Source organism: Gigantopelta aegis, chromosome 15 (assembly GCF_016097555.1).
Source record: "Gigantopelta aegis isolate Gae_Host chromosome 15, Gae_host_genome, whole genome shotgun sequence".
Taxonomy (NCBI): domain Eukaryota; kingdom Metazoa; phylum Mollusca; class Gastropoda; order Neomphalida; family Peltospiridae; genus Gigantopelta; species Gigantopelta aegis.
This window is the reverse complement of record NC_054713.1, coordinates 12,124,678-12,150,478: the sequence shown is the minus strand read 5'-3', so window position 1 is coordinate 12,150,478 and position 25,801 is coordinate 12,124,678. Positions and strand designations below refer to the sequence as shown.

General features: G+C 36.4%; 1 protein-coding gene across 1 annotated transcript in view; it reads right to left on the bottom strand.

Annotated features, from left to right (window-relative positions):
* The window catches only part of LOC121390363, a 310,647-nt gene that overhangs the window by 256,567 nt on the left and 28,279 nt on the right, over window positions 1-25,801 (bottom strand). Inside the window, exons 12-19 of the mRNA XM_041522159.1 lie at window positions 25,200-25,305; window positions 23,042-23,219; window positions 19,872-20,061; window positions 17,909-18,117; window positions 15,728-15,852; window positions 10,719-10,927; window positions 5,916-6,061; window positions 4,473-4,649 (exon numbers count right to left, since the gene is read on the bottom strand). Coding sequence (XP_041378093.1) covers window positions 4,473-4,649; window positions 5,916-6,061; window positions 10,719-10,927; window positions 15,728-15,852; window positions 17,909-18,117; window positions 19,872-20,061; window positions 23,042-23,219; window positions 25,200-25,305 — 1,340 coding nt within the window. The remainder of the gene's footprint in view (window positions 1-4,472; window positions 4,650-5,915; window positions 6,062-10,718; window positions 10,928-15,727; window positions 15,853-17,908; window positions 18,118-19,871; window positions 20,062-23,041; window positions 23,220-25,199; window positions 25,306-25,801) is intronic.

Here is a 25,801-nt window from a genome sequence, read left to right as displayed (position 1 = left end):
TTTGTTTAATGACACCACTAGAGCACATTGATTAATCAATCATCTGCTATTGGATGTCAAACATTTCATAATTCTGACACATAGTCATCAGCGTAAACCCACTTTTGGCAGCAAGAGATCTTTTATATACACCATCCAATACAGGATAGCACATACCACGGCCTTTGTTACAACAAATGTGGTGCACTGACTGGAATGAGACACAGTGATATGAATGAATAATAAAGTACCAGTGTGTTTGTAGAAGGATTTTAAAGTAATAATAATGGAAATACAAATGTGTCGTAACCAGGTCTGTCTTTTGGGAAGGAAGGAAGGAAATGCTTTATTTAAAGACACACTTAACACTCTTTATTTACGGTTATATGGTGTCAGATATATGGTTAAGGACCACAAAGATATTGAAGGAGGAAACCCGCTGTCGCCACTTTATGGGTTAGTCTTTTCAATTAACAGCAAGGGATCTTTTATATGCACCATCCCACAGACAGGATACGGGCCACAGCCTTTGTTACACCAGTTGTGGAGCACTAGGTAGAACGAGAAATAGCCCAATGGGTCCACCGACAGGAATCGATCCTAGATTGACCGTGGTTCGGGCGAGCGCTGTATCACTGAGCTACGTACCGCCCCCCTGCACATGGGCTACCAAACACATTGTTTAATTTGATACCTTCTCAGTTTCTTCCAGTATCTGATTTTTTTTTCACTGGTTTTAGAATCCGAGAAAAAAAAGAATCAACATAAATATTTGAATAAAATTCTCTTTTCCCCCACCATTGCCAAAATTGCCTGTAATGTCTTGTACATACATTTTAGAAGTAGGAAAATGAGGAATTCTCACAAATAAAGTCAAACCTGTGTTAAGCAGTCACACACGGGAGTAGAGAGAAGAGACCGCTTATGACAGGTGGCCGCTGATTACAGGTTACCATATATTTAAAACGTTTGTCGTTTCTTTTCTTCTTTTTCGTTTGCCATCTGTACTGCTAATTAATGGCTGTGCTCCATGTACAGTTGGGGGAGGGATGTAGCCCAGTGATAAAGAGTTCGCTTGATGTGCGGTCGGTCTAGGATCGATCCCCGTCGGCGGACCTATTGGGCTATTTCTTGTTCCAGCCAGTGCTCCACAACTGGTGTAACAAAGGCCGTGGTATGTACTATCCTGTCTGTGGGATGGTGCATATAAAAGATCCCTTGCTGCTAATCAGAAAGAGTAGCCCATGAAGTGGCGACAGCGGGTTTCCTCTCTCAATATCTGTGTGATCCTTAACCATATGTTTGATGCCATAAAACCGTAAATAAAATGTGTCGAGTGTGTCATTAAATAAACCAATTCCTTCCTTCCTACTACACAAAGTAATAAAAATATATATATATATATAAATGAATGTTTAACGACACCCCAGCACAAAAAAAATCTCCTATTGGGTGTAATAAAAGGTAAGTACAAATATATGTGCAAAAATATTCACTGCTGGGTTTTTTCTTCTAGGCTCTGAATGTGATTCTGAAAACAGCTCTGTATGATCTGGGAAAGTGCGGTTTGCAGCCATGCTGCAATACAAGGCTCACCCATCGGCGTCCATGATAGCACCCCTTCAGACACAGAGTGGGTATATATTACACTGATACATATTACGTCGTTAAATAAAACATTTCCTTCCTTCCTTCCTTCCATGTACATTTGACTATGAATCAACTTTTGACATGTCGCCTCCTTCAGACAGAAGGCAACTGGAATGTATTAATTTAACCATTGTTTTATTTTTCCGTTTAATGATTTAATTTTTACTTCTTGCAGTGTATTGTCATTGTAAGTGAATCTATAAATGTCAAGCTTATATAGCCTACACAGAGGCAATTAGATACATTCCAGAGTCATACCTTCTTAATTGATACACAGTAGAGATGTCGAGATTGAATGTGTACTAGTGTTCCCGAAGGTGTGAAGATCCGTTATTTGCTGCACCTTGTTGCAGTGGTTAAAATATCCCTTTTATATAAGTGTTAACATTTACTGTGGTCGCTTAAATTAATACAGGTATTTTAGTGATTTAGGATCGGATTTAGATGGTCGCTGGCCGTGTTAGACAGGTGACCACTTATTACAGGTACATTTACATTAAAAATCGTTTGGGAGCGACATGACAGGTGACTACTGAATACAGGTGGCCACTACGACAGGTTGGACTGTATATGAATAAAATTAACTATTTCTCCCATTACCAAATTATGCCTCAAATATACTGACTGTAAATTTTTAAAGCAGGAGAACGAAGGAATTACATACTAAATATTTGAATACAATTATCTGGTCCATTTCTCCCCAGTCGCCAAAATCGCCTCTAATATAGGAATTAAAATAAATATAAGAACAAAATATTTAGTTCATTTCTACCATAATTAAAATAGTCTGTAATTTCTCACACACCTAAGATACAACACAGGAGATTGTTTTAAAAACATCTGATTGGCTGCTGCAAGGTTTTGTATATAAACTAAATGTCAAAGCCAAACAGTTTTTTGAAATTAACACTACTGACATTTTTAACTGTTATATAGTTTTTAACGTGTCAGAATTTTCACTCACATTCATTACATTTCAACTTAGTTTAGTGCTGATATCCAATCAAGGTTCACGCACGCTGTGTCCTAGGCACACAAATCAGCTATCTGGGACAGTGGGTTAGTGTTAGGGGGACAACAGTTTAGCTTGCAAATTTTCAAGTGCAGTTAGTTACAGGACAACTTAGGGATATCCTGTAATCACAGGTTGCACCCAAGCGGAGGTCCTGGGCACTACAAACTCAGTAAGGGTGCACCTAAAATAAGTTGCGCAGGTCCGTAGACATTGAGGGAGGGTTGTGGGGGTCGGTCGATCCACCCCCCTATCGGTGGCATTTAAAAAAATGTCCCCAGGTCCCTTTAAGCAACTCGGGTGCTTTGCGCCCTCGTGTGACAAAGTGCCTCACCATAACCCTAAACGACATCCCCCTCTCAAAATCCCGGCTACAGGCCTGTAAGCCCAAAATAAACAAATCTAATAAATTTGAAAGATGCTAGCCACAAAATATTTCACCTCACAACCAATGGACTGTTATGCTGTAGCTAGATTAAAATAACTTGAAATGCATTTCTGAATATGTACAACATTTTACCATCTATTATTAACATTACTGCACTAAAAAGACCTTGGTGTGCTCAGAACAGACAAAAACCCTGTTGTGCTTGTGTGTGATCTGGTGTGGTGCTTATAAAACTGTTTAGAGTCTAGACTCGAGACACTAATGTCATGACAACCAGCGACAGAAATAAGCAGAATTTTTCACTAGTCCACCGGACAAGTACATCTACAAATCTACTTGTCCACCAATATTTTCACTTGTCCACCAATATTTTCACTTGTCCACCAATATTTTCACTTGTCCACCAATATTTTCACTTGTCCAAATAAATGTTTTGTCTAATTCAAGTACAAGGACCGTATTTTTGTCTGCTCAAAATGAAACTGCATTGAAAATGTTTACTTGTCCACTGGATAACCATTGAGGTACATTTTGATTGTCCGAGCAGATTTTCACTTGTCTGGACAAACGGACAAGTATTTATTTCGAACACTGATGACAATGCCATACAAAGTTTTATAAGCACAGGCCTTAAAGCTCCAGACAAGCAGATTATAATACCTTCTGTAATACAGAGTTTAATAGCTTTACCTTTTCTGGCATTAATACTACCAAAGCATTAATAAATCCAGCAAAAACGTCACCAATGGGGATATCTGCATTCAGTGGGGAATCCAATATTTCGATTCCAGCCACAAGCAGATTATATAATACCTTCTATAATCCAAAATTTAATAGCTTTACCTTTTTTGGCATGTCTTCTAAAGCATCAATAAATGCAGCAAATATGTCACCAATGGGGATATCTGCATTCAACAGGGAATCAAATGTTTCGATTCCAGCCACAAGCAGATTATATAATACCTTCTATAATCCCAAATTTAATAGCTTTACCTTTTTTGGCATGTCTTCCAAAGCATCAATAAATGCAGCAAATATGTCACCAATGGGGATGTCTGCATTCAACAGGGAATCGAATGTTTCGATTCCAGCCACAAGCAGATTATATAATACCTTCTACAATCCCAAATTTAATAGCTTTACCTTTTTTGGCATGTCTTCTAAAGCATCAATAAATGCAGCAAATATGTCACCAATGGGGATGTCTGCATTCAACAGAGAATCAAATGTTTCGATTCCAGCCACAAGCAGATTATATAATACCTTCTATAATCCCAAATTTAATAGCTTTACCTTTTTTGGCATGTCTTCCAAAGCATCAATAAATGCAGCAAATATGTCACCAATGGGGATGTCTGCATTCAACAGGGAATCGAATGTTTCGATTCCAGCCACAAGCAGATTATATAATACCTTCTACAATCCCAAATTTAATAGCTTTACCTTTTTTGGCATGTCTTCTAAAGCATCAATAAATGCAGCAAATATGTCACCAATGGGGTTGTCTTCATTCAACAGGGAATCGAATGTTTCGATTGCAGTTTTGACAGCATCGACAGCATTTCCTTTTATGTCATCATACATTTTAGCCAATTTCTGTAAGTTATCTACACCAAACTCCTGAAAATATATTAATCATTGCAGTGGCACAATATTCAATAATTAAATTCAGTTCATAAAATATTAAAGGGACAGACCATAGTTTTTAAACACTACAGCATATTTTTCACTATTAGAGCCATTTATGATCACTGAAATCAAACATGATTTATATTTAATTCTTTAGATTATCCATTTCCATAGAACTGAAGTATTTCTAGTCATCCTGGTGTTTGTAGTACCAAAAATAGCATTTTTAATATTTTAAACACGTACATGCGACTGAGAATTAGCAGTTTATTGATTTCAGTTCTGGTCTATTTTTAAGGATATTTCCTGTTTTAATGTCACAGACTCTTCTTTCACTCAGGTTTGTAAATTAACTAAACTTAGTGTCCATTTTTTATGGGTTAAAACTAGGGTCTGCGCTTTTAAATTTAGTCTGCAAAGTATTCATTAAATTCAGTCAGTGCAGTATTGATTAAATGTTCTGGGTTTTGTTCAGTGTGTATAGTATTTTTTCTCTCTATACAGTATTAATGAAATTCAGTTTGTGCAGTATTAAATTCTGCCTATAGTATTAAATTCTGCCTGCAGTATTAAATTCAGTCAGTACAGCATTAAATTTTGTCTGTATAGTATTAATTAAATTCAGTGTACAGTATTAAATTTGGTCTGTACAGCATTAAATTTTGTCTGTACAGTATTAAATTCAGTTTGTACAGTATTAAATTGGATTAGTCTGTACAGTATTAAACTCAGTCTGTCCAGCATTATATTCTGTTTGTACAGCATTAAAGTGTCTGTACAGTATTGAAATCAGTTTGACAATGTACAGTATTAAATTTAGTCTGTACAGCATTACACTCAATCTGTACAGCATTACACTTAATCTGTACATTATATTCTATCTGTACAGATTTAAAGTGTCTGTATAATATTGAATTCAGTCTACAGTATTAAATTCCGACAGTATTAAATTATGTCTGTATAGTATTGAAGTCAGTCTGTACAGTTTTATGTTCTGAATGAACATTAAATTTTGTCTATACAGTTTTAAATTATGTCTGTACTGTATTAAATTCAGTCTGTACAGTATTAAATTCAATCTGTACAGTATTAAATTCAGTCCGTACGGTATTAAATTTAGTCTGTACAGTATTAAATTCAATCTATTATATACAGCATTAAATCCAGTCTGTACAGTATTAAATTCTGAGTGTACATTATTAAATTAGTCTGTACATCAGTAAATGCTATCTGTACAGTAACTTTCTGTACTCCAACCTGTAGAATGTTGAGGTTGTATGCAGCATGCCCCTTGAAGCAGAGCCGTGCAATAAAGAAGTCGATGTTGGTGTTAACAAAACCCAGATGAATAATGGCACGGGCTTCGTCATGAATGTTCAAAATCACTTCTCCACTTAATGGTTCTGAAACAGATGAAAATACTGACTGAAAAAATCTGAATTAAAGGTGCAATCTCAAATATATTTTTAATATTTAAAGGTTAACTTTATAATAAAGAAAAGTTAAAACCAGGCTAAAAAGGAAGGAAGGAAATGTTTTATTTAACGACGCACTCAACACATTTTATTTACAGTTGTATGGAGTCAGACATATGGTTAAGGACCACACAGATATCGAGGGAGGAAACCCGCTGTTGCCACTCCATGGGCTACTCTTTTCAATTAGCAGCAAGGTATCTTTTATATGTACCATCCTATAGACAGGATAGCACATACCACAGCCTTTGACCAGGCTAAAAAATGTATATGAAGAAACATGTTCAGAATCACTTCTCCACTTAATGATTGTGAAACAGATGAAAATACAGGCAAAAAAATGTATATACAAATTTAAAAAAACAAAAAATCTACAGAAAAACCATCTCATCCAGGACTTTTGTTATTATTCATTGTAATTTTTTTTTTTTTTTTAAATGTTTTTGCCACAGGCAAAATTCTCACCTACGTCAATGTTGTGCCTGTCTACAGCAAGCTTAAACCAGTAATTTTTGCAACAAATAAAAAACCCCAAAACTAATCCATTCAACTTAAAACAGCAAAATCTTTAACACTGACATCAGTAAAGTCCACGACCTGTGGCATTTCATGTCACAACTATGGCAATTGTTGTTGGTGCCATTCTTTTTTTTTTTACTTTTTTATTTATTTGTGTGCCATTCTTACGTTTGATCCCTGTAACCAGAATTCCTGAATTTAGTGTGGTGGCTCAGGGGAATGATCGTGACATATGCTGGCCCAAAGCACCAAATTTGGCATAGTTGTTTTTAGAGGTTCTACACAATTTTATAGGTCAAGGTCAAATCAATGTCAAAGATCAAATTTAGAAAAGCTGTTTCAAAGTACTGCATTAGGCATATATTTACCCTAAAACATGTACAAAATGTTTAAGAGGCAGCTTCCCCTATTTAGACATCAAGGTCAGGTCAAGGTCAAAATTCAAACTAAAATAATAATTCAAGAAATTAAAAAAAACCTTACTAAATTTCGAATAATTAAACTAATACTTTGATTGCTAAACCCTCTATATTTTTTTTGTGGTTTTGGCATGTTTAAAAGGTGCTAATTGAGGATCCAGAGAATACAAATTTGGCACCCTTGAACATTTTGAAATATTCAAGATGGTGTCCAAGATGGCTGTCAAAACATAACTTGCAATATAACAGATATGTTGCCACCTATGTCAAACTGTTGACATCTATGACCAGCTTTTAGGGGGATATGTAATTCAGTGTTCTAGTTAACAATAAATAGAAGGGCGCTGCACCCTGCCCCCATTTTGTGGCGCCCTGCCCCCGTTTTGTGCCGCCCTGTCCAGTTTTTTGCCACCTGCACCTGATTATCGCCGCCGTGCTCTAATTCATTGATATATAAAAATAATTTTAAAACGAAAATTAAACGTTTTGCTTTCCATTCAAAGTGTGTACAGGGTTGGTACGTTCGACAATACATTATTTGAGCATAGGTGTGAACATGCGACAATGGTACTGTGGCATGTTTTTTCTTTTCTTTTGTTAACCGTTATGACAGCGAGAAGGCAGCCAAGCTTAAAAAAGCTTGATTGAGGAGTAATCCTCACTCCATCAAACACCGACCCACGAATCATGTCACTAATTAAGCAAACACCCAGATGAAAGTAAACCATTGATAACTAATAGGTTTTTAAAGTAATTGTTTGATAACTATTTTATAATATTAGGTGGCCATTGCAAGATATATATATATATTAGGGTCTCCACGAGTACTCGAGTGCTCGGGCACGGGCCGAGTCTAGCAAGACTCGAATTCGTTCACAGGACTCGAGTACCCGTACAAGGTGGAATACAATGATCAACTATAATACACTGGACAATGTAGGACAACATTTCAGAATTAGATAATCAACGATATAACTGACACAATAATTATAAGATCATGCGCTAGTTTCTTTTTTTAAACTGACCGTCCATCCATCATAACACTAAATATATCAACCGGTTTCTAAATGCAATACCAATGACATGATTTGGCATCCATGTTCAGCCCTGGAATTAAAATGCATAATTCTATTTAACTTTATTCTTTAATCTCATCATCATCTAGTGTAAGTGTCGGGTACTCGGGTCCGGGTTGAGTTTGACCCTCGAGTACTCGAGTCCAATATTTTGGACTCGTGGAGGCCCTAATATATATATATATAGTTTTAACTGATATAACCTGTCATTATAAATGCAACATTAATTGCATTCTTATAATATGGCATAAAGCAAACTTACAAAACTGGTACTCACAGCTTTTTACACTGTGTATTTAACTAAAATAATTTTAGAATTTGTTTATATTGATGTTGCATCAATTCTGTTATATATTTACCATTTATAGACACCCAAAAGCAGATATAGTTTTTGTGTGCTGGGGTGTCTTCAAGCATTCAGTCATTCAGTCATTCATTCATTCAGTCATTCATTCAGTCATTCAGTCATTCAGTCATTCATTCAGTCATTCAGTCATTCATTCATTCAGTCATTCAGTCATTCAGTCATTCATTCATTCATTCATTCAGTCATTCAGTCATTCATTCAGTCATTCAGTCATTCATTCAATCGTCTGCAAAAGCTTACAAATGAAATTTATCTAGACCTTCATCTTTAATAATAGCGTTTTTAAAGTTTCAGAAATTAAATGCAGTTGCAAACAAATCCATATGCCAATTTATTTATTTGTTTGTTCCTTTGTTTCTTTATGTCTTGCTATGTATTTCTCAGAATAATAATTTTGTTAAAAAGCAGGGAGAAAATGTATGATTTTTTTTTTATGAATATAAAAAAGTCTATCACATCCAGCATTTGCCTTAAAAATATGACTTTCACATCCAAAAATGCCCAACAATTAAATTAGCGCTCTACCCTGTTAAAATCCTAGCTAAAACACTAATTAATTTTGAACAAATTTCAGCTAATCATGACATTGCATCATCATTTAAATCCAAGATGTCCACCACAATATCAGTCAGAACAAGGAAATTGTAATTTATTGTATTTTACATTAACTAGGGACAGATTTTGATGTTAGTGATAACGTTTTAAGTGTCAAGAAAATCATTTATGACAAAGATTGCCAATGTGATATAGTTTTAAATTAACCTTGACCTTGGAACAAGCTTGACCTTTAACAGTGGATAGCCACATCTCAGATATTCTTTATGATCTTAAAGTACAATTGTGCCTAGTTTTAATGCTTTAAATGAGCTTTTATTGACATTGTCTAATTTGACCATTGATCTTGACCTCTAAAATTGGGTAGCCCTCTCTCAAAATAAATGTATGGTCCTAAGCTACAAATGTGCCAAATTTGGTGGTTTGGGCCAACGTGTCACAATATCACCCAAATTTGGACTTAAGCCACTGGACTAATTGTAATAGGGATAACATAAAACATAAAACATTTTTATCAGCATTTGTCCAAAGATTTCTACATTGATGTTGAAATAAGTCACAGAACTATAATTCTTGTAAGTGGTATTAGTTTCAGACTACATTGTACTTTCTGTAAATGCTTCTCAATTTCTAAACTTTTTTCCAAATTAAAATTGGCTTCTCACTCTACAAAATAAATTCTGAACCTTGAAAAACTGTCCAGGGGGATGGGGGCGGGGGTTATGTCCCAGTGGAGGATCTATGATTTTGTAAAGGTGGGGTGGCAACAATTTTAAAAAGAGCGTATCAATTTGTCGAAGGCAAGAGAGTCAAGCTCCCAACAGGAGTAAGATCTGTAGGACGGTTCAGAGGACTTGCTCCCCTGATAATTTTGAAGGAAGAAAATGTTTTATTTAATGATGCACTCAACACAGTTATATGGCATCAGACGTACATATGTATGGTTAAAGACCACACATATAGAGAGAGGAAACCCGATGTCACCACTTCATGGGCTACTCTTTTCAATTAGCAGCAAGGGATCTTTTATATGCACCATCCCACAGACAGGATAGTACATACCATGGTCTTTGATATACCAGTCGTGGAGTAGTGACTGGAACAAGAAATGGCCCAATGGAGCCACCGATGATAATTTTGAAATAAAAATCTTCAAAGATGCATTTTCAGGGCAATTAGTGATGTATATTGTAGACGATATGGGGGCGGGGCGTAGCCCAGTGGTGAAACGTCTGCTTGATGCGTGGTCAGTCTGGGATCGATCCCTGTCAGTAGTCCCATTGGGCTGTATCTCATTCCAGCCATGCAGTGCCCCACGACTGTTATGTCAAAGGCTGTGGTATGTGCTATCCTGTCTATGGGATGGTGCATATGAAAGATTCATTGCTACTATTGGAAACATGTAGCAGGCTTCCTTTCTAAGACTTATGTCAGAATTAACAAATGTTTGACGCCCAGTATCCGATGATTAATACATCAATGGGCTCTAGCGGTGTCATTTAAACTAAACAAGTTAAACTTTAACTGTATATGATGAATTTTTTAAAACAAAAATGTCATTAAAAAGTACACTTCAAACAGGTGGGGGTGGGGGGGGGGTTACGGGACCCCTGTGACCCCCTCTGGATCCGCCAATGTGATCTACTTACGAATATCCAGCTTCAAAAAGTTGTTAACAAGCACTTCTAAAGATGCTCCAAGATCTTTACTTCCAAGAACTTTTGCCCAATTGACACTTGGCGAGCGGAGTTCAAAATTCAGCACATCCAGAAAGCTGCGTCTGTGACGGTTGTGGACTGCGAGGTCATATACACCAACATCTTCTGAGTCAGCATAAAATACAGAACCATTTTCTGATCTATGAAAGGAAATAACAGGTCATATACACCAACATCTTTTAAGTCAGCATAAAATACAGAACCATTTTCAGATCTATGAAAGTAAATAACAAAAGATGAAAGTGGATGATGAGAAAAAATCAGTCAGCATAAAATACAGAACCATTTTCTGATCTACGAAGTTAAAGTTTGATTTCTTTAACAACACCACTAGAGCACACTGTTTTATTAATCTTTGGCTATTGGATGTCAAACATTTGGTAATTTTGACCTGTAGTCTTAGAGAGGAAATCCCGTGTCTGAAGGGGTGCTATCAATTTGTATATCAGTGTAATATATACCCGCTCTGTTTCTGAAGGGGTGCTATCAATTTGTATATCAGTGTACTATACTCTCTCTGTGTCTGGAGGGGTGCTATCAATTTGTATATCAGTGTAATACACTCTCTCTGTGTCTGGAGGGGTGCTATCAATTTGTATATCAGTGTAATATACTCTCTCTGTGTCTGGAGGGGTGCTATCAATTTGTATATCAGTGTAACATACTCTCTCTGTGTCTGGAGGGGTGCTATCAATTTGTATATCAGTGTAACATACTCTCTCTGTGTCTGGAGGGGTGCTATCAATTTGTATATCAGTGTAATATACTCTCTCTGTTTCTGAAGGGGTGCTATCAATTTGTATATCAGTGTAATATACTCTCTCTGTGTCTGGAGGGGTGCTATCAATTTGTATATCAGTGTAATATATACCCACTCTGTGTGTGAAGGGGTGCTATCAAATTTTCTCCCAACCCTAGCCATGCAAGACAGGCGTATTCCATGACGTCAGCCCATGCAGAATAAATCGGTCTTGCATGACCACGTGACTTCTGTTGTTTGAGCTGATATTAACATTGGGTGACGTCATGTAAACGGCAAAATAACGCAAAAAATGCTTTTTATATTTCATAAAAACAAGGAAACCTGCTGTTATAATGCAATTATACTATCATTTTTGGTTTATACTTTTAGTATAAACCATTTTCGGGTACGATCTTTTCAATAGTTATGATACTTTTATTGTAAGATAAAAAAATTAAAATGTAGGTTTTTCACGTTTTCCCAAAATGCTTGTTTTTCATCTACTGGATGGGAGAAAAATAATCCTCCATTATGTATCCATGTGGGACAGGGCTATTCCACCCTCGGGTACATAATATGATGTCAGGGACGAGGCTTGTTATTATGTACCCTCGGGTGGAATAGCCCTGTCCCACATGGACACACATGAAGAATTCTTTTAGTATGTCAGTGTAATATATACTACTCCATGTCTGAAAGGGTGCTATCAATCTGTATATCAGTGTAATATATACCCACTCCGTGTCTGAAGGGGTGCTATCAATTTGTATATCAGTGTAATATATACTCGCTGTGTGTGTGAAGGAGTGCTTTCAATTTGTATATCAGTGTAATATATACCCGCTCTGTGTCTGAAGGGGTGCTATCAATTTGTATATCAGTGTAATATATACCCGCTCTGTGTCTGAAGGGGTGCTATCAATTTGTATATCAGTGTAATATATACCTACTCCATGTCTGAAGGGGTGCTATCAATTTGTATATCAGTGTAATACATACCTGCCGTGTCTGAAGGGGTGCTATCAATTTGTATATCAGTGTAATATATACCTGCCGTGTCTGAAGGGGTGCTATCAATTTGTATATCAGTGTAATATATACTCTCTCTGTTTCTGAAGGGGTGCTATCAATTTGTATATCAGTGTAATATATACCCACTCGGTGTCTGAAGGGGTGCTATCAATTTGTATATCAGTGTAATATATACCCACTCCATGTTTGAAGGGGTGCTAACAATTTGTATATCAGTGTAATATATACCCGCCCTGTGTCTGAAGGGGTGCTATCAATTTGTATATCAGTGTAATATATACCTGCCGTGTCTGAAGGGGTGCTATCAATTTGTATATCAGTGTAATATATACTCTCTGTTTCTGAAGGGGTGCTATCAATTTGTATATCAGTGTAATATATACCCACTCCATGTCTGAAGGGGTGCTATCAATTTGTATATCAGTGTAATATATACCTGCCATGTCTGAAGGGGTGCTATCAATTTGTATATCAGTGTAATATATACCCGCCCTGTGTCTGAAGGGGTGCTATCAATTTGTATATCAGTGTAATATATACTCGCTCTGTGTCTGATTGGGTGCTATCAATTTGTATATCAGTGTAATATATACTCGCTCTGTGTCTGAAGGGGTGCTATCAATTTGTATATCAGTGTAATATATACTCGCTCTGTGTCTGATTGGGTGCTATCAATTTGTATATCAGTGTAATATATACCCGCCCTGTGTCTGAAGGGGTGCTATCAATTTGTATATCAGTGTAATATATACTCGCTCTGTGTCTGAAGGGGTGCTATCAATTTGTATATCAGTGTAATATATACCCGCTCTGTGTCTGAAGGGGTGCTATCAATTTGTATATCAGTGTAATATATACCTGCCGTGTCTGAAGGGGTGCTATCAATTTGTATATCAGTGTAATATATACCCACTCCGTGTTTGAAGGGGTGCTAACAATTTGTATATCAGTGTAATATATACCCACCATGTGTCTGAAGGGGTGCTATCAATTTGTATATCAGTGTAATATATACCTGCCGTGTCTGAAGGGGTGCTATCAATTTGTATATCAGTGTAATATATACTCGCTGTGTGTGTGAAGGAGTGCTTTCAATTTGTATATCAGTGTAATATATACCCGCTCTGTGTCTGAAGGGGTGCTATCAATTTGTATATCAGTGTAATATATACCCGCTCTGTGTCTGAAGGGGTGCTATCAATTTGTATATCAGTGTAATATATACCCACTCCATGTCTGAAGGGGTGCTATCAATTTGTATATCAGTGTAATACATACCTGCCGTGTCTGAAGGGGTGCTATCAATTTGTATATCAGTGTAATATATACCTGCCGTGTCTGAAGGGGTGCTATCAATTTGTATATCAGTGTAATATATACTCTCTCTGTTTCTGAAGGGGTGCTATCAATTTGTATATCAGTGTAATATATACCCACTCGGTGTCTGAAGGGGTGCTATCAATTTGTATATCAGTGTAATATATACCCACTCCATGTTTGAAGGGGTGCTAACAATTTGTATATCAGTGTAATATATACCCGCCCTGTGTCTGAAGGGGTGCTATCAATTTGTATATCAGTGTAATATATACCTGCCGTGTCTGAAGGGGTGCTATCAATTTGTATATCAGTGTAATATATACTCTCTGTTTCTGAAGGGGTGCTATCAATTTGTATATCAGTGTAATATATACCCACTCCATGTCTGAAGGGGTGCTATCAATTTGTATATCAGTGTAATATATACCTGCCGTGTCTGAAGGGGTGCTATCAATTTGTATATCAGTGTAATATATACCCGCCCTGTGTCTGAAGGGGTGCTATCAATTTGTATATCAGTGTAATATATACTCGCTCTGTGTCTGATTGGGTGCTATCAATTTGTATATCAGTGTAATATATACTCGCTCTGTGTCTGAAGGGGTGCTATCAATTTGTATATCAGTGTAATATATACTCGCTCTGTGTCTGATTGGGTGCTATCAATTTGTATATCAGTGTAATATATACCCGCCCTGTGTCTGAAGGGGTGCTATCAATTTGTATATCAGTGTAATATATACTCGCTCTGTGTCTGAAGGGGTGCTATCAATTTGTATATCAGTGTAATATATACCCGCTCTGTGTCTGAAGGGGTGCTATCAATTTGTATATCAGTGTAATATATACCTGCCGTGTCTGAAGGGGTGCTATCAATTTGTATATCAGTGTAATATATACCCACTCCGTGTTTGAAGGGGTGCTAACAATTTGTATATCAGTGTAATATATACCCACCATGTGTCTGAAGGGGTGCTATCAATTTGTATATCAGTGTAATATATACCTGCCGTGTCTGAAGGGGTGCTATCAATTTGTATATCAGTGTAATATATACTCTGTTTCTGAAGGGGTGCTATCAATTTGTATATCAGTGTAATATATACCCACTCCATGTCTGAAGGGGTGCTATCAATTTGTATATCAGTGTAATATATACCTGCCGTGTCTGAAGGGGTGCTATCAATTTGTATATCAGTGTAATATATACCCGCCCTGTGTCTGAAGGGGTGCTATCAATTTGTATATCAGTGTAATATATACTCGCTCTGTGTCTGATTGGGTGCTATCAATTTGTATATCAGTGTAATATATACTCGCTCTGTGTCTGAAGGGGTGCTATCAATTTGTATATCAGTGTAATATATACTCGCTCTGTGTCTGATTGGGTGCTATCAATTTGTATATCAGTGTAATATATACCCGCCCTGTGTCTGAAGGGGTGCTATCAATTTGTATATCAGTGTAATATATACTCGCTCTGTGTCTGATTGGGTGCTATCAATTTGTATATCAGTGTAATATATACTCGCTCTGTGTCTGAAGGGGTGCTATCAATTTGTATATCAGTGTAATATATACTCGCTCTGTGTCTGATTGGGTGCTATCAATTTGTATATCAGTGTAATATATACCCGCCCTGTGTCTGAAGGGGTGCTATCAATTTGTATATCAGTGTAATATATACTCGCTCTGTGTCTGATTGGGTGCTATCAATTTGTATATCAGTGTAATATATACCCGCCCTGTGTCTGAAGGGGTGCTATCAATTTGTATATCAGTGTAATATATACCCGCCCTGTGTCTGATTGGGTGCTATCAATTTGTATATCAGTGTAATATATACCCGCTGTGTGTCTGAAGGGGTGCTATCATGGACGCCAACGGGTGTGCCTTGTACTGAAGCATGGCCGCAAACCGCACTTTCTCATCCACATCATACAGAGCTGTTTTCAGAATCACATTCAGAGCCTAGAAGGAAATTACAGGTGTGAATATTTCTGTATTTGTACTTACCTTTTATGGCACCCAATAGGTGTTTTTGTGCTGGGGCGTCGTTAAACATTCATTTATACGCAAGGAAGGAAGGAAATGGTTTATTTAATGACGCACTCAACACATTTTATTGACGGTTATATGGCGTCAGATATACGGTTACAGATCACACAGATATTGAGGGAGGAAACCCGCTGTCGCCACTTCATGGGCTACTCTTTTCGATTAGCAGCAAGGGATCTTTTATTTGCACCATCCCATAGACAGGATAGTACATAGCATGGCTCTTGTTACACCAGTTGTGGAGCACGGGCTGGAACGAGAACTAGCCCAATGGATCCACCGACGGGGATCGATCCTAGATCGACCGCGCATCAAGAGAGCACTTTACCAGTGGGCTACGTCCCGCTCACTTGGTGTAGAAAGTCTTACTACAGTATATAACCTGACCAGTTTTCACCATGAGCAAAATCAAAGCAACCTGAAGATCAATGGAAGTTTCTCGCTAGAGCACATTGATTTATTAATCATCGGCTATTGGATGTCACATTTTTCTGTTAGTAGCAAGGGATCTTTGATATGCACCATACCACAGACAGGATAGCACATACCAAGTAAGGCCTTTAATATACCAGTCATGGTGTACTGGCTGGAATGAGAAACAGCTTAATTGGCCTACCAACAGAGATCGATCCCAGACTGACCATGCATCAAGCGAGCATATATATATATATATATATATATATTTTTTTTTTTTCCTTCTTTTTGTTTGTTTGTTGTTGTTGTTGTTTAGCTAGTATACAAGATCATATACAGATAAAAACAAAACATGCACCAACATTTACAAAACAATGTGTAAACACTTATACATAATTCATATTACTTTGTATGATATTGAACCAAGAAACTCCAACCTCGGCATATTGCCTAATGATATGGCAGACCTGTCAACCCTCCTGGATTCGGCAGGAGTCTCCTGGTATTTGATCAAATCTCCTGACACTGTGCAGGAGACAATTTCTCCTGTTAAATGACATTTTTGTAGGCATAAAAACAATCGATCTTTTTTTGCCAAAATAATATAAGGAAAGTAACTATGACGGATCTGAAGTGCCAGACTCTGGCCCAGAGTTGACAGCAATACACACGATGTATGTTAAAATCACATGTCACAGCAAGACAAAGAAAAGACCAATTAGCTATATAAACATACTTGTGACAGTTAATTTTGTATGTTTGTGCAGTAAAATGTTGGTAACTAGGGTACACTTCAATAGATTTTTTTTTTTACAATTAATAAATGTTGTGTTTGATATAAAGTTATCCACGGAAATGGGTATAATTCCAGTATATTTCACACAATGTCCGTAATGAGGTTTTACTTATGATTAATGGAAATACTATGTTTATTGCATCATTATAACGATTTTAAATAAGTACCATGCCACTGTTCCTCATTATAGTAAAAACTGAATATTAATTTTTAAGATTTATATAAATTTGTCTTGGGTACTTCAATTTGGGTTAACTAACCATAAATGATGACATAGCGTAACCTGCAAGTGTAATGCCATAAATGTACTAATTAATTTTTTTAATTTCTTGTTAATGTTCTTAACATTATGGGATAAAAGAGATTTTAATTTTTTTTTTTTATTAAAGCATAATAATATTTAAACTTTAAAAAAATATATATACACACATATTTATTTTTTGTAAATTAATTAATTAATTTTTTTTTTAAAGCCAAGACCTAAGGTTAACAAGTATATATGACATTATGTAGTGTTCATATAACTTATTGTAATAATGTTTACAACAACCTTGCGATTTTGGGTTAAATTGTGTGAAGTTAAAAAATCTCCTGTTTTTTGACAAAATCTCCTGCTTTTTCAACACACACCTCCTGCTTTCTTTTGACTAAAGGTTGATAGGTCTGTGATATGGGGACAATAAATTAAAACAAACAAACCCAGAAGACAAGCACCCACACAATATTTGTTTGTTATCTGGCTAATAGCTATCAACTTACTCTTTGATGGTGATACTGTCTCATTGCATGAATACCAGCACGTTTCACCCAATTAGAGTTGGTTGAATTCACATGTGACTCAATGTAGACAAATGATTGGTCGAGGCCTGCATTGCCCACAGCCTCAAGTAAGATTACTTTCCATTGGTCTGCATCCCTTACTTCGTCTTCATTCATGGTGGATCTTTTCTTGCGGAACTGCCATGGATCTATACATAAATAACAAGCATTCAGAGTGTACTGATAAAGCAATAAATGTCCCCATGCAACCAGGCCTGACAAATTTTTGTATCTCCTAAATTTACGGGATATAACTCTGTAAAAAAAATGGATCTACAGATAAATAACAAGCATTCGGAGTGTACTGATAAAGCAATACATGTCCCCAACCTGGCCTAACAAATTTTTGTATCTCCTAAATTTTTACGGGACATAACTCTGTAAAAAATAGGCAAATATCCATGAAAGTTGTAATGGATCTTGATAAAGTTATATACAAAATTTCATCTCATTATCTTTAGGCATTGCAAAAAAGTCTGGAATTTGTTTTTTGTATCTCCCAAGTTGAAGGGCTAGAACTCTGTTAAAATTAATACATCACTATAAAAGTGATATTTTATCTGTAACAGTACATCAAAAAGCTATACACAAACTTTTAGCTCAATATTTCAAGGCATTGTTTCCCTCGTTTCATTTAGAACTAGTTATCACATATTCAAATAAAATATGCACTTTCCCACAGACAGGACAGCACATATCATTGTCTTTAATATACCACTCATGGTGCACTGGTTGGGATGGTGAAAAAAACAATCAGAAAATGGGTCCACTGGGGTGGTTTGATCCTACAACACAAGCAGCTTGAGAGAGCACTCTACTAACTGGGCTAGATCCCTCACCCAGTGTTTGTCTTAAATGTCCCACCCCATATCTATCCATGTCAAACAAAAATTCCTTTCCTATAATACAGATCTGCTATAACTGAACAATATGGTGAGGTGTCAAACACTCATTACTTTCTCAGAAGCAGATCAAGAATTGAGTAAAAATGTGCAATTTTAGTTTTCCAAAGGTAATTAGGCCAAGCTCCCAAAGAGAATGAAATCTGTAAGGGGCTCAATTGCATTGAAAATACATGTTTTTAGGACAAGTTAGTGCTTTATATTGTGGATGATGAATAATTATTTAAAAACAATTAAAGGTCTTTAAAAAGGTCATTTCAAATGGAAGAACGAAATGTTTTATTTAACGATGCATTCAACACATTTTATTTATAGTTATATGACATCGGACATATGATTAAGGACCACACAGATATTGAGGGAGGAAACCCGCTGTCGCCACTTCATGGGCTATGCTTTTCGATTAGCAGCAAGGGATCTTTTATATGCACCATCCCAGACAGGATAGCACATACCACTGCTTTTGATGTACCAGTCGTGATGTACTGGCTGGAAAGTAATTAAAAAGGGCATTTCAAATGGATCAAGGATGTCAACAAGAAATTGAAAAATGTCTGAAGTCGAGCGAATCGAGAAAAATAAGTTGAGCGCAGCAAGAGAAAAAATCTGTAATAATTCAGCTGGGGGGTCCAAGGGGTCACTATAATCCCCCCCCCCCCCAACCCGGAAATTTTTAATACTGTTATTACGGGTTGTTCTCTAAAACTGTACATTTATTTGTCCTTAAAAATTACTTGTTTTACAGTTGTAGATTAAATGAACAAAAATTTGGGCATAGCTACATGTACGGTAGTTTTTATTTATTTTCAAATCATTTTAAATTCCCTCTAAATCTGACCTAAAAAATGATCTGATTTTAAAAATGGTCCAAATTACTACAAAAAAATTGGAAATCCGCGAATCTGTGGAAGATTAACATCCCTGATGGATGCAGAGGGTCATCACGGGTCCCCCTATGATCACCCATCTAGATCAGCTAATGCCTTTGCCAATAAACTGACCATGAAATCCGAGCCATGTGTGTAACTTGTTGACAATCCGGAGAGCTTGGTCTTCCATTCCGCTGGCCCGAAGCTGTCCCCCCACAGCACCAAGTGTCAGAATAGTGCTGTGGTACGAAACGCCGTCATGGAGCTCGTGGGGAAATCCATCTGGGTTGAAAACCAAGTCTTCCAGTTTTGATATCACCTCCTGAAATGTAAGCACATTTGTTACAATAAGGAGTTCATAGGGAAATCCATCCGGGTTGAAAACCAAGTTTTCCAGTTTTGATGTGACCTCCTGAAATGTATAAGCACATTTGTTACTATACTGGGAAATCCATCAGGATTAAAAAGACCAAGTTTTGATATGACCTCCTGAAATGTAAGCACATTTGTTACAACACATTATAGTTTACAGGGAAATCCATCTGGATTGAAAACCAAGTCTTCCAGTTTTGATATGACCTCCTGAAATGTAAGCATATTTGTTGCAATACTTTATAGTTTACAGGGAAATCCATCTGGATTGAAAACCAAGTCCTCCAGTTTTTATATGACCTCCTGAAATGTAAACACATGTGTAACAATACAGGGAAATCCATTTAGATTGAAAACCAAGTCTTCCAGTGTTGCTATGACCTCCTGAAATGTTAGCACATTTGTTACAATACAGGGAAATCCATTTGGATTGATATCCAAGTCTTCCAGTTTTGTTATCATCTCCTAAAATGTAAGCACATTTGTTACAATAAGGGACAGTTCATAGGGAAATCCATCTGGATTGAAAACCAGGTCTTCTTAAGCTTTTGGTATCACCTGAAATGTAATATTTACTGGTACTGTAATACTAGTCCATGGGGAAAAGGCTAATGCCAGTATATATCTTTGGTATCTTACCGGAGTGGTAAAATATACCTCATATCTTACCAGAAGTGTTGGTAAATATATATTTTTAGTTACTTAATAGAAAAAATAAAATATTCTTGGTGAAATATCCTTGCTATCCTAGCAGAAGTCGTCGTTCATGTACATATTCTTGTTAACTTACTGGAAGTCGTAAAATATCCTGGTTATCTTAATGGAACTCATCAAATATCTTTGGTATCTTTTGAAAAGTGATGATAGAAGTATATTCTTGGTTACTAAAGTGCTGAAATATCCTTAGTATTTTACCGAGAGGGTGAAACTTTCTCGATATCTTATGTAACCCATTGGTAAAGCGGTTGCTTAATGCATGGTCAGTCTAGAATTGATCCCCGTTTATTGGGATATTTCTCATTCCAGCCAGTGCACCATGACTGGTATATCAAAGGTCATGGTATGTGCTGTTCTGTCTTTGGGGTGGTGCATATAAAAGATCCCTTGCTACTAATGGAAAAAATGTAGCAGATTTCATCTCTAAGACTATATGTCAGAATTACCAAATGTTTCACATCCAACAGCCGATAATTAATAAATCAATGTGCTCAACTTTATTAACTTTTGAAAAGTGATGATAAAAGTATATTCTTGATTCCTTTTTAAAAATGCTGAAATGTCATTCGTATCTTACCGAAAAGGGTCAAATTTTCTTGGTATCTTACCAAAAATGCTGGTACATGATTGTATATTACTAGAAGTGGTGATATATCCTTGTATGTTATGAGAAATGCTGGTACATGAATATTACTAGAAGTAGTGAAATATCCTTGGTATCTTATGAGAAGTGCTGGTACATGAATATTATTAGAAGTTGTGAAATATCCTTGGTATTTCATGAGAAGTGCTGGTACATGAATATTACTAGAAGTAGTGAAATATCCTTGGTATCTTACCAGATGTGCTGGTACATGAATATTACTAGAAGTAGTGAAATATCCTTGGTATTTTATGAGAAGTTCTGGTACATGAATATTACTAGAAGTAGTGAAATATCCTTGGTATCTTACCAGATGTGCTGGTACATGAATATTACTAAAAATAGTGAAATATCCTTGGTATTTCATGAGAAGTGCTGGTACATGAATATTACTAGAAGTAGTGAAATATCCTTGGTATTTTACCAGATGTGCTGGTACATGAATATTACTAAAAATAGTTAAATATCCTTGGTATTTCATGAGAAATGCTGGTACATGAATATTACTAGAAGTAGTGAAATATCCTTGGTATTTTATGAGAAGTTCTGGTACATGAATATTACTAGAAGTAGTGAAATATCTTTGGTATCTTACCACATGTGCTGGCCCGGTACATGAATATTACTAGAAGTAGTGAAATATCCTTGGTATCTTATGAGAAGTGCTGGTACATGAATATTACTAGAAGTAGTGAAATATCCTTGGTATCTTACCAGATGTGCTGGTACATGAATATTACTAGAAGTAGTGAAATATCCTTGGTATTTCATGAGAAGTGCTGGTACATGAATATTACTAGAAGTAGTGAAATATCCTTGGTATTTCATGAGAAATGCTGGTACATGAATATTACTAGAAGTAGTGAAATATCCTTGGTATTTCATGAGAAGTGCTGGTACATGAATATTAGTAGTGAAATATCCTTGGTATCTTACCAGATGTGCTGGTACATGAATATTACTAGAAGTAGTGAAATAGCCTTGGTATTTTATGAGAAGTGCTGGTACATGAATATTACTAGAAGTAGTGAAATATCCTTGGTATCTTACACGATGTGTTGGTACATGAATATTACTAAAAATAGTGAAATATCCTTGGTATCTTGTAGAAATGCTGATACATTTTATATTACTAGAAGTGGCGAAATATCCTTGGAATCTAACCGAAAGGGTGAAATTTTCTCGGTATCTTACCAGAAGTGCTGATACATTATTGAATATTACTAGACGTGGTGATATAACCTTGGTATCTTACCATCAGTGGCCGTGTATCTTTGGCTACAATGTGTACAAGGTATCGCTGGTAGAGGAAAGATGATTGTATATTACTAGACGTAGTGATATCTACTTGCTATCTTACCATCAGTGGCGGTGTATCTTTGGCTACAATGTGTACACGGTATTGCTGGTAGAGGAAAGATGATTGTATATTACTAGACGTGGTGATATATACTTGCTATCTTACCATAAGTGGCGGTGTATCTTTGGCTACAATGTGTACAAGGTATCGCTGGTAAAGGAAAGATGATTGTATATTACTAGACGTGGTGATATATACTTGCTATCTTACCGTCAGTGGAGGTGTATCTTTGGCTACAATGTGTACAAGGTATCGCTGGTAGAGGAAAGGATCCGGGTGAGGATGACCGAGAACTCGATCCAGTAGAATCTTCTGTGACAGGTCGTTGTCGAGGAATGCAATGGCATCGGTCATGTGATTCCTGTCCACAATGGAACTTCGAACTCGGCTGAAAATACAATATTTAATATTAGTGCTAGGAAGAAAATTGACTTGGCAGTGAGAGTACACATGAATATGAATGCTGGGATCGAAATAAAAAAAAAAAAAGAGAAAGAATTTTTTTATTTAAAAATGCACTCAACACATTTTATTTACGGTTATATGGCGTGAGTTATATGGTTAAGGACCACACAAATATTGAGGGAGGAAACTCGCTGTCGCCACTTCATGGGCTACTGTTTTATTTAATGACACCACTAGAGCACATTGATTTATTAATAATTGGCTACTGGATGTCAAACATTTGATAATTTCGACATACATGTGTATACATGTAGTCTTAGAGAGAAAACCCGCTATATTTTTCGATTAGCTGCAAGGGATCTTTTATATGCACCATCCCACAGACAGGGTAGTACATACCACGGCCTTTGATAAACCAGTTGTGGTGCACTGGCTGGAACGAGAAATAGCCCGATGGGCCCACCAACAAGGATCAATCCCACATCGAGTGAAGGATCGAAATAAGTCGAGAACAGTTTTTCAGGTTACCAGGAGGTTACCACATGTCAAGAAAGTCGAGAACCATACTTCGTTCTCCACACAATCTTATTAAACTGAAACTACAGCATCAAAATTTTGATCAACCAAAAGTTGGTGAACACTTACATATTGTATTAGACAAAATGATTACATGTAACTAAACATCCTTTAAAACTGTCAGGCGACTATCCAAAAGTTGGCTAACACTTACATGTTGTATTTGACAAAGTGATTAACTAAACATCCTTTAAAACTGTCAGGCTATCTGACAGTTGGCTAACACTTACATGTTGGCCAACTGATTCTGTATATTTCTGAATCTACATTGATTGTTTTTCTAGCCAGTTGGCCAACACTTACATGTTGTATCTGACAAAATTATCAACTAAAAATCCTTTAAAACTGTCAGCGACTATCCAAAAGTTGGCTAACACTTACATGTTGTATTAGACAAAATGATTAACTAAACATCCTTTAAAACTGTCAGATGACTATCCAAAAGTTGGCACATTACATGTTGTATCTGACAAAATGATTAACTAAACATCCTTTAAAATTGTCAGGTGACTATCCAAAAGTTGGCTAACACTTACATGTTGTATCTGACAAAGTGATTAACTAAACATCTTTTAAAACTGTCAGGTGACTATCCAAAAGTTGGCTAACACTTACATGTTGTATCTGACAAAGTGATTAACTAAACATCCTTTAAAACTGTCAGGTGACTATCCAAAAGTTGGCACACTTACATGTTGTATCTGACAAAATGATTACCGGGTAACTAAACATCCTTTAAAACTGTCAGGTGACTATCCAAAAGTTGGCTACCACTTACATGTTGTATCTGACAAAGTGATTAACTAAACATCCTTTAAAACTGTCAGGTGACTATCCAAAAGTTGGCTAACACTTACATGTTGTATCTGACAAAGTGATTAACTAAAAATCCTTTAAAACTGTCAGGTGACTATACAAAAGTTGCCACACTTACATGCTGTATCTGATGAAGTAATCAACTAAAAATCTTTTACAGCTATCCGGCGACTATCTAAAAGCTGGCACACTTACATGTTGTATCTGATGAAGTGGTCTGCTAACTTGATAACTACCAGGTGACTATATCTAACTGTTGCCACACTTACATGCTGTATCTGATGAAGTAATCAACTAAAAATCTTTTACAGCTATCCGGCGACTATCTAAAAGCTGGCACACTTACATGTTGTATCTGATGAAGTGGTCTGCTAACTTGATAACTACCAGGTAACTATATCTAACTGTTGCCACACGTACATGCTGTATCTGATGAAGTGGTCTGCTAACTTGATAACTACCAGGTAACTATATCTAACTGTTGCCACACGTACATGCTGTATCTGATGAAGTAATCAACTAAAACTCTTTTACAGCTATCCGGTGACTATCTAAAAGCTGGCACACTTACATGCTGTATCTGATGAAGTGGTCTGCTAACTTGGTAACTGACTTATCAGACAGATCTCGGAGATTAGCAACGATATTATGAAAACACGTCGACATCTGTGATGAACCTAAAATGACAAAAACCAAATTATCTATTAAACTTCAAAAATAGCAGAAACTCTGATTATATTATGTAACACAATGTCTATTATTACATGTAATTTTTTCACCAACACAATGTCTATTATTACATGTAATTTTTTCACCAAATTAAAATAAAATTCACTAATTGCTTTTAAAATTCGCAATTGGATAATTTGGTAAGTGCCAGAGCTAGTCCTGCCAACACTAGAGCACATTGATTTATTATAATCATCAGCTATTGGATGTCAAACGTTTGGTAATTCTATAGTCTTAGAGAGGAAACCTGCTACATTTTACCATTAGTAGCAAGGGTTCTTTTATATGCACCACCCCACAGACAGAATGGCACATACCACAGCCTTTGATATACAAGTTGTGGTGCACTGGCTAGACAAACAATCAATGTAGATTCAGAGATATACAGAATCAGTTTTCTGCAGATGAATCAGATGGTAGATTCTATCATAAAATCACAATCAC